The sequence below is a fragment of the Ursus maritimus genome, unplaced genomic scaffold, assembly GCF_017311325.1.
Source record: "Ursus maritimus isolate PB19 unplaced genomic scaffold, ASM1731132v1 scaffold_1, whole genome shotgun sequence".
Lineage (NCBI taxonomy): Eukaryota > Metazoa > Chordata > Mammalia > Carnivora > Ursidae > Ursus > Ursus maritimus.
In genome coordinates, this window is record NW_024423343.1 from 9,410,627 (window position 1) to 9,421,304 (window position 10,678).

Consider the following 10,678-nt stretch of genomic DNA (forward strand, 5'->3'; position numbering starts at 1 on the left):
TTATTACTGTTTTTTTTAAAAGTAGTCTCCACGTGGGGCTTGAACTCTCAACCCTGTGATCAGGACCTGAGCTGAAACCAAGAGTCAGTCACTTAACTTACTGCGCCACCCAGGTGCCCCCTGATTTCCCCTTTCATCAGTTCCATTCAGTGGTGGTTAGTCAAGAAAATCCGGAGATGTGGGGCACCTGGGTGGCATAGCGGTTAAGCGTCTGCCTTCGGCTCAGGGCGTGATCCCGGCGTTGTGGGATCGAGCCCCACATCAGGCTTCTCTGCTGGGAGCCTGTTTCTTCCTCTCCCACTCCCCCTGCTTGTGTTCCCTCTCTCACTGGCTGTCTCTATCTCTGTCGAATAAATAAATAAAATCTTTAAAAAAAAAAAAAAAAAAGAAATCCGGAGGTGGAAAGACCTAGGCATGGTGGGCAAGCAACAAGGAGCCCAGAGTTCTTTAAGCACGCTGGCCTGGGCCTCCCTTCTGCTCAAGCCCCCCTCAGACATGCCCCAGCTCTCCGAACTCCCACTGACACTTCTCTTAAAAGAAGGCAGAGAAAAGCAAGAAGCCCGTGGACCCCTCCAAGATCAAAAACTGATGGAGCATATGCTGAGAGCAAGAAATTTTGTGTCCATGACTGCATTTATTCATTTATGTATGTCTGTTTCATGAATTATTTATTGGAGTCAAATAATCTGAAGCGATCTCGTATGGGATATAATGACGGAAGGGAAGGCATTCGGTCGACTTACACACAATGGAGCTGAAGGCCCAAGGCGCGCAAGGAAGGCAGATCCGTATCTAGAACAGGCCAGGATCCGGGAAGGACGAATTCTGCTTCCTCCATGAAGGGTCCGGTGTTACTCACCGAGCACCAAGGGACTGACTGGACCTCCCTGGAGTACAGCCTTTATTGGGGGCTCAGTATTAGTCTCCCCTGTGGCACTAGCCCGATTCATCTTGATAGGAGGTGGCTCCTGTCGAGGCCACACGCAGGCCCCATCCTTGCCAAGGGCCGTTTCATCATTTATGAACCCAGCGGACAGGAGGCTGGCTGGGGAAACGCGGGGACTGACATCCACAGAGCGGAGCACGTGACCCGTCCAGTTACGGAACACCTGCTCTGCGCGAGGTGCCTTTTGCTGAGCAGTGACACGGGACACAAATATCTTTCTCCTCCGGCTTAGGCTGAGAAGTCCATCCAAATACCTCTTGCCTAGGAATCACCACTCATCTCCAAATCCGGTTCTTTGCGAGGCTTTGACCATCCAGCCAAAACCGTAGCCTATGCCCAGTAGAAATCCAAGAGCCATTTTCAAAAGCAGAACAGTTTTCCTACAAACAAATTCTGTCGCTCTAAGGCCCGGGCGGACAAGCTGTACTTCTCAGGAGGGGCGCTGCAGGTCTCAGCAAGGACCCAGGGAGGCTGCGGCCACGTAGGCTGCAGACGCCTGGCGCAGCATCGAATCTGCTGGCTCAGGAGAAGCCAGTGGCACAGCTGCTCACAGCACAGTCCCGACCAGCAGCTGCGCCCCACTTACCACGGGCGGTACGTGGAGAAGCACACTCAGTTGTATACGTACCTTGAAAACGAGAAAAGACCCACAAAGAGCTGTGGCTGCTTTTTTATGGTAGGAAGTAGACCTGAGGCGTGGGGTCTTAGGTAACTTGCTGAGACGGCAGGCCTCTCCATTTTTGCGCAGTTCATCTCCACCCCCTTGCATGCAGAGATCTCGCCAGAGCATCGAAGCTGTCTGCCACCTCCTGCTCATCGGCGTGACGTCATCAATGTTGAGCAGCACGTAGCGAGGTGACAGGACCGAGAGCTCTGTGAGGTAAGACCCACAGCCAGAGAACCAACATAATCCTGATGCAGAATGAAGAAGGTATACTGTCATCCCCATCAGGGGAAAGCAAATCTGTTGTGGTGTCCTTAGTGGCAAGTCCAGGAAGACACAAGGATGGCGTGTGGTGGGTGGTGGCAAGGGAGGAGGTGAGAGAGGGCTGGACTGTGACATATTTTGAAGGCAGAGCTCATAAGACTTGCGAATGAATTAGATGAGAAGTAAGAAGAAAGAGAAGAATTAATGATGAGCTTTTTGGCTTGAGCACCTGGGTGAATGGTGTTGCCAATGACTGAGAAAATAAGACTGTGGGAGAAGCAGAATTGGTCAATAGATACGTGGCGGAAGGAATATCAAGAGGTCTGGTTTTGACATGTTAAATCTGTGATGTCTATACTCCATCTGGAGTGTTGAGCACGCAATTAGACTTAGAAGTAAGGAGTTCGAGGGGCCAACCTGGCCTAGAAACACATGTTTGAAAATTATCAGTGTGTAAATACTATTTAAAGCCCTGGGATTAGATGCTATCACATAGGGGTGACTGTAGAGAGAGAAAATGCCCAGGGAAGAGCTCTAGGACATTCCGACATGAAAGCAGTCAGAAAATAAAAAAGTTTCCAGCAAGAGAGACTGAGAATAAGGAAGAAAACCCAGACAATCCAATGTCTCAAAGGCTGCTGAAAAGACAGGAATTTAAAATTGGTGCAAGATCGTGTGCAAAGGGCAACCTTGACAAGAAGTTTCAAAGGCACAGTGGGGACTGAATGCCTGGCTAGAGTGAGTCCAAGAAAGGACAGGAGAAGAGGAAGTGGATATAGCAGGTACAGTCACTCTTTTGAGGGAATTTTGCTTGAAGAGCAGAGTGGGGAATTAGGTCAAGGCATTTTATTTTTTTAATTTATGTGCTGATGGAAATGCTCCAGCAGAAGGGGTAAAACTAGTGACAGGGACAGCTGCATGAGCAAAGTGGCTGAACAGAGGACCTGAAGTGCACAGGTGGAAGTGTGACCTTGGGTAAAAAGGAGGAGAACTTCTTACTGGGACAGGAAGTTCACAGAGTCAATGGGTAGAGGGATGAGGCAATGGGGCAGTTCTCTGGTGACTGCTTCTAATTCCTCCATGAAATAAGAGGCCACAATATCAACTAAGAGTGAGGAAGGAGACTTCAGGAGAGAGAAGAGAGTGTAACACAGACATCTTGGAGGGCAAAGGAGAGTAAGAAACTCAGCTTCTTAGACAAAAGGTATTTTATGTATAGTGTTGTCTTTGGTTCTGAGTTGGTTCTTAATGCCAGACATATGTTCAAAAAATATGGTCCCAAGAAACACGGAAAAGAGGAGAAGTAAAAGGATGAAGGCCTCTTCTTTCTAATACTGAAGATGTGAAAGCAGGGTGCTGTGTTCGAGACCGCACACTACGATGACCCTGCCTGTGGATATCTGAATCTTGTGTGTGTGCTGCTCCATTCTGGATATCCCGTTTGTCGCAGAGCCAGTGGTACTCAGAAATACTGCATCTGTTGTCCCCCATCTCCTGGCCCCCTGAGGTTGGGGATGGGGCTGCAGAGGTAGTTCTGGTCGCAGCGCTAGCCATAGAAGGGCTATATCCAAACACAGTACGTGAACCTGCAGCCATCTCTTCCCTGCCAGTGTCTGAGGAGACGGCGCATTTCAGAGGATGCAGTCCAAGATGGCGGCACCTCTAGTCCCAGACAGTCCCCTGAGCAACCGGCCCTGGCCAGTGAGAGGTCAGGAGAGCAGTAGCCTTCACCCCCTAACAGTACAAATAGCACCACATCGAAGGCTGGATGCCCCAAACGTTTCAGAGAGCATGGTGGGTGGGGAAGCCCAGCTGCCTCCCTTGAGTCTGGGAGGAAGGCCTAAGTGATTACACACACACACACACACACACACACACACACACACACACACAGACGAGCTGGTGTCCGCTCCTGCCCTGGACACAGTCCTGCTCTGCCTGTTGCCACCACCATCTCTACCTGTCCCTCACAAGTTGCACCCTGCCCTGAGTACCAGGATTGGAACCCACCCCAGCATTCAACAGCTGTGTGAAGGGGAACCGTGGGGGTCCCTGATTTCTGTCCTCCTACCATGAGCCACCATTTCAGCCCACCTGGCCCAGAGCCCGCCACCCACTCTCCTCCCCACCCCCAGCCCCAGGCAGCCAAGCATTCCCAGTGGCACCACCCGAGGCCTGGCCTTGGCTCTGTCCTGCCTTGCTCCCCTGCATCCTAACTTCCTTCTGGGGAGGACGGAGACATGTAAGCGTTATCTCCATTTCAGGACCCCATTGCATTCAGTTTTGAGCAGAAAGCAGCCAGGACTTTTTACTTTTATACTTTCCTATATTTTTATGCTACTCTAAAAGTACTCTAATAAGGGAAAAGAAAGAATTACAAACAGAAATGTATAGTATAAGGAGGCATAATCACTTAAGAACCTTTCTGCATAAGTGTCAAAGCAAAAAGTATGATACATTCACATAATGGTTACTGTGACACGGCAACACTGAATCTTCTGATATTGACAGCCCCCCAAACATTCTGATATCAGTCAAATTATTTGTTAGCTTATCCCATCTTCAACAGTCCTTCAAAGTCTAATTTCTCTACTTGGATCACAACGTATTCTAAATATAAGCAACAAAGGGAAACTCTTGAAAATGTCTTAATGTGGAAAAATTAAACGGATCTTCTGATCCTCTTTTAAAAGATTTGAACTCTCACACCAGGGTAGATGACTACCCCATTACTGGCACGATACATTTCGGGATATCAGTGTGTCTCATATAATGAAGATTATTGAAGAAAACTATGAGATTTGGAGGAAGAGAAAAGAATTCTCAAAAGAGAGCTGAAATTTCCACCAGTGTAACTTCATTTGTGACTCATATTTTATACTGGAAATATTTATAGTTTGTTTTATATTATAAATTGGTCTACATAATACCCCATTTAAGACGCCCAAACCCTGCGGCTCTTTGCTTGGTCGATGCCAGGCTAAGAAACACAAGGTATGATGCATCCTGGCTATGGTTCCAGTTACTTTGATCTGAGGCACAGCTAATCATGGATTTAGCTCCCTCTGGTGGTGGTGCATGAACTTAACACACACGATGCTATCTAAAAGTTGAAAGGGATTCTAGGGCTTATCTAGTTAAGACTTCAAGACCTCTCCTTTTACAGGAGATTATGCTAAGTGAAAGAAGTCAGGCAGAGAAAGACAATTATCATATGGCTTCACTAATATGTGGAGCATAAGAAATAGCATGGAGGACATTAGGAGAAGGAAGGGAAAAATGAAGGGAGGGAAATCAGAGGGGGAGACGAACCATGAGAGACTATGGACTCTGGGGAAACAAACTCAGGGTTTCAGAGGGGAAAGGGAGTGGGGGAATGGGTTAGCCTAGTCATGGGTATTAAGGAGGGCATGTATCGCATGGAGCACTGGGTGTTACAGGCAAACAATGAATCATGGAACACGACATCAAAAACTAATGATGTACTGTATGGTGACTAACATAACATAGTAAAATAAAAATAAATAAGTTAAGCATTTAAAAAAAGATCTCTCCTTTTACAAATGGGGAAATTAAGGCTCTGAAAGAATAAGGCTGGGGGCGCCTGGGTGGCTCAGTCAGTTGGGCGTCTGCCTTCAGCTCAGGTCATGATCTTGGGATCCTGGAATCGAGCCCCTTGTCAGGCTCCCTGCTCAGTGGGGAGTCTGCTTCACCCTCTTCCTCTTCCTCTGTGCTCTCTCTCTCACTCTCTTTCAAATAAATAAAAAAATCTTAAAAAAAAAAAAAAAAAGGGTGTTGCCCCAGGCTCCTAGCAGGGAGTGGCTGATAGAAGAACAGAACCCAGCTCTGTCCTCGTCTGATTTAAACACTTCCCAACACCCATACACAGTGAAGATAGGAAAACACCCCACCACCACCCCCCCCAAGCTTCCAACATCTCTTGAGACTTTTTATCTGTACCATTTTAATATCAAATTCTTGGACAGGATTCAGAGCTGGGTTCCTGTAAATACGAGCAAGCACGTCAAGAGCACAGATGTGGGACCCACCTCAGACTGGTCCACCTGTGAGGGTGTGGGCCTCGCATCTCTATTTCCACCTGCTCCCCGGGTGCTTGGCCTACTTGGCCAGACTTGGGAACCAGGGTCACAGGGAGTCTGTAGCTGTTCCTGAGTCACGACCAAGATGACTATCGTCCTGGCCTGCCCGGGCTTCAGCCTTTCAACCAGCTGCAGGGGTTCTTTCGGGCCTGCTCTGCTGTGATCTGATGCTCTCCTGAGCATCGGGGCCTGGTGCCCCTGGGCCAAGCCAGCGGCCCCCACGCAGGCTCCCTCCTGGCAGCATTACCTGGCAGGAGCTTGCAGCAATGGCAGGGTTGGCCCTCAGGCTGCCTTTCTCGTATCCCATGACACGGGAGTCAGCTTTCAGGGGTGTGCTCCTATTAGCCAAGCTCCCAGACGATGCCTCCTTGTTGTTCACCCTGAGTACAACCACCTGGCAACCAGGCTCTCAGGGGCTCATCCATGGAGGCTCTGTGGTTGGGTCAACATGGAATCAGGGCAAGAGCAGATGGTGGGAGTTAAGAGAGGTGGGTTGGAAGCAGGACACTCCTAGGGAAAGGAACAGTATAAGCAAATGCCAAAGGCCCAAGACCGCTGACCCAGCACACAAGAGACAGCCAGGAGAAAAGCCAGCAGAAAATTCTGGAAACAAAGATGGGTCAGGAAGTGGAAGGCCTGAAACAGGCCCTTTAGGTGTGACAATGAGGGGGTTACTGTGAACGAGGCCAGGGATATTTAGTTATATTTCTGAGGCATGGACAGAGCGGGGAAAGAAAGGGAGATGAGGTAGGCTCAGAGTAGACTAGTGGCTTTGGGAACGTAGGATGTTGTAAGACGTGAAATTTTTAGAAATCAAACAAAACAAAAATTAAGAATCAAAACAAGGTTACTAACTTTTTAATTTTTCCAAGTAAGGATAATTTGTTTAAATGATCATGTTTTAAGGCCATTATTTCATAAAAGAAGGGACATTTTGGGGCGCCTGGGTGGCTCAGTCAGTTAAGCATCTACCTTTGGCTCAGGTCATGATCCTGGAGTCCCATATTGAGCTCCGAATCAGGCTCCCTGCTCAGCAGGGAGTTTACTTCTCCCTCAGCCCCTCACCCCGCTCTCGTGCTCCCTCTCACTCCACTCTCGTGCTCCCTCTCACTCTCTCTAATAAATAAATAAAATCTAAAAAAAAAAAAAAAAAAAGAGAAGGGACATTTTAACTCTTCCCAAAATAGGAAGGCCTAACCTCCAATAAAGGATGATCATTTAGACGGGCTCAGTTGGTAGAGCATGAGACCTGGATCACAGGGTCGTGAGCTCAAGCCCCACATTGGACATGGAGCCTACTATTTAAAAAAAAAAAAAAAAAAGATCATTTAAATGGAATAAATGTGGCTTGATAACAAACTCTTCATATCGCATTTACTTACTGTTCTCATTTAATCGTGGATTATAAAATCTTGCTCCCACTGATGATGCTAGTTTGCTGAAGGTGAACTGCCTTGTAAACTGTTTCGTTTTGCTTTGTTTTGTTTTGTTTTCCCAAGGAGAAAAGGTAAGAGATTGGTTGCAAATAGAGTCAAGAGTTTTTGGGTTTATCTTAAGAATGAGGCTGATTTGAGAAAATTTCCAAGAGGAAAAAACAAATGAAAATAAGATTTAAAAATAGGAACTAAATGCAATATAGTATTCCAGACTGGATCCTGAAACAGCAAAAGGACGTTAGTGGAAAAACTGATGAAATATGAATAAAGTCTGTGGCCTCGTTAATAGTATTATATCAGTATTAATTGCTGAGTTTTGATAAATGTCCCCGGTTATATAAAATGTCAGTGTTAGGGAAAGCTGGTGAAGGATATATGCAAACTGTCTGTATTATCTTTGCAACACTTACAAATCTAAAATTATTTGTAGGGGCGCCTGGGTGGCTCAGTCGGTTAAGCATCTGCCTTAGGCTCAGGTCATGATCTCAGGGTCCCGGGATCAAGCTCCCCATGTCAGGCTCCCTGCTCAGCGGGGAGTCTGCTTCTCCCTCTGCCTCTGCTGTCCCCCTCCAAACTTGTTTTCTCTCTCTCGCTTTCTCTCAAATAAATAAATAAGGTCTTGTTTAAAAAATAAAATAAAATTATTTATAAACAAAAAGATTTTTAGGGCTGCCTGGGTGGCTCTGACTCTTGCTCTCAGCTCAGGTCTTGGTCTCAGGGTCCTGAGTTCAAGCCCCGCATTGGGCCCCACCCTGGTGTAGAGCCTACTTTAAAAAAAAAATGGTTTTTAAAAATAACAACAACAACCCAGAAGAGAAAGGAGATAAGTGGCACACTAAAGTCCCTTGGGTCGGACTTGGAGCCAGGTGGCAGGTGGTAGTGGCCTTGCAGAGGAGAGGAACAGCTCCCTTCCTGAGGTCAGAGGAAAGGGTTGGACATGGACACAAATAAGGTGCTAATAAATTTGCCTGCAGAGATTTGAAATAGAAGCTTTTTTCTTTTCATTAATAACGTAGTAAATGGCAGGACAAAACAGAAAATAATTTATAAATGGGGGTGAAAACGAAGTAAATGGTATGCAGATAAAATGTAGACTGAAGACAGAGATGAGTGGTTACTATTACATGGAGAGAAAAAGGCAGCAGCCCTGGACCAGTCTCCATCTTCAAACCATTCTGCTCTGCAAGGATACTGAGAGCTGAAAGCAGCAACCTAGAAAAGGCTTACTTTAGAACAGCAGGTAAATTATGGAGGATATTTCCAAGACGGCACTGAAATAATGGCCGGACACTGAGAGGGAGAGTCATCAAGAGCGGAAGGGAGCAACACCTGGAGAGAAGACAGTTGCTCAGCATAAGGAATAAATTGCAGGAGACAATGCAGTTACTGCCGTTCTCTGTCAAATCCTCCCATTTCGTTACGGGAATACGCGCAGGCCCCAGCAGAAGCTTTCAACAGATCCCCGCTAGTATATTCATGTATTTAAAATTCTTTTTCATTGAAAGTATAAATAATCAGCTTCTTAGCAGCAAATCTTAACTTTAATACATTTTTTATTTTTTATTTTTATTTTTTAGATTTTATTTATTTATTTAACAGAGATAGCCAGCGAGAGGGAACACAAGCAGGGGCAGTGGGAGAGGAAGAAGCAGGCTCACAGCAGAGGAGCCTGATGTGGGGCTCGATCCCATAACGCCGGGATCACGCCCTGAGCCGAAGGCAGGCACTTAACCGCTGTGCCACCCAGGCGCCCCTTAATACATTTTTTAATAGCAAAAAAAAATAAAATAAAATAAAGTGATTACTTGTAATACTTGCTTCTGGCTCTCCATTTTTAGGGGGAAAACCAAGCAAAAACATGTGCTTTTATCCTCAAAGGGGATACATGAAATAATATAGATTATATTATTTAAAAGTAATATATATCAAGAAATATGATGGCATTATTGTGAAAAAAAATGTTGACTTTTTAGATACTAAGATTATGAATTAGGGGCACCTGGCTGGCTCAGTTGGTAGAACATGCGACTCTTGATCTCAGGGTCCTGAGTTCAAGTCCCACATTGGGTGTGGAGCCTACTTGAAAATGAATAAATAAATATAAATAAAATAAAAATGGGTGAATACTGTCTTTTTTAATTTAAAGATTTATTAATTTTAGAGAGAGATAGATCTCATGGGTGCGGGGGGGAGCGGCAGAGGGAGAGAGAGAAATTCAAGCAGACTTTGCACTGAGTGTGGAACCCAACGAGGGGCTCAATCTCATGAGCCCGAGATCACGACCTGAGCTAAAACCAAGAGTCAGATGCTTAACTGACTGTGCCACCCAGGCGCTCCATGAATACTGTTTAAAAAAAAAAAAGATTATAATTTAAATCATCTTGGGAAATGTTGCATGCTCTTTTATAAATGGACATTGCCACAGTATATTACAACTAAAAACCAGGTTAGGTTTCTTCCATTTCAAACAAACTCCAACTCTAATTAATTTAAGACAAAAAAGGATTTAATGGAAGGATGGTATGTGGGTTTAGGAATAGCTAACGGGGCAAGAATGAAGGCACCTTCCGGGATGCAGGGAGAGGAACCAACAATGGTTGCCTCAAGGCCCTGACATTGGGTGAAATCAGCACCAAGTGCCTACTCTGATCTCATCATTCTTCTGAGGATTCAAAGCAGTGAGAGAGAGTCCATTTCAAGAGCCTGGGGCATGGAGGAGGACAGGGCGCTATGATGAACAATTCTCCAAAACTACCCACATTGTGAATAGATAATTCTGTAAAAGGCAGTTGATGGAAGAAAGGGAGACATAAAGAAGACTCACTACTCACTGACCTCTTTCATGAGGGCATGCGTCTGCCTGAACTGTTGCCTGGACTTGGAATGCCCCTTGACCTGAAATGTCCCTAGTCTTCCAGACCACCTGGTGAGCTCTTCTTTCCCTTGAAAACCCAGATAAAGTAACCCCTTCCATGAAGTCTGGCAGAAGAAATCACTTTGCACTGTCTTTGTACATCACACACACATTCTTTGTTGAACTGCTCACATTATATTATAATAATCTGTATTGTTAGGATCTCTCCTATTAGACTGCAAGTTTCTTGAGAGCAGGAATAATGTCTTTTCACGTCTGCTACCTCTGTGCCTAAAACAGTGCTCAGGATAAAGTAAGTATTCAACAAATGCTTGTGAAATGAATGCAAACAATAAATCACTATGGGAAGGAAGGAAGGAAGGAAGGAAGGAAGGAAGGAAGGAAGGAAGAAAG

At 45.8% G+C, this 10,678-nt stretch overlaps 1 protein-coding gene across 9 annotated transcripts in view; it reads right to left on the bottom strand.

Annotated features, from left to right (window-relative positions):
- Nucleotides 1–10,678, bottom strand: part of FBXO36 (F-box protein 36) — an 84,585-nt gene that overhangs the window by 1,188 nt on the left and 72,719 nt on the right. For 2 of the 9 annotated variants that reach the window (XR_005837168.1, XM_040639412.1), the window contains exon 1: nucleotides 1,575–5,134. The exons of 6 other annotated variants lie outside the window; for them this stretch is intronic. Coding sequence is in view for 1 of the 3 variants with exons in the window: in XM_040639412.1 (XP_040495346.1) it covers nucleotides 1,575–2,009 (435 nt within the window). In the remaining 2 variants the exon portion in view is untranslated. One more of the 9 variants, XR_568543.2, reaches the window with a different exon arrangement.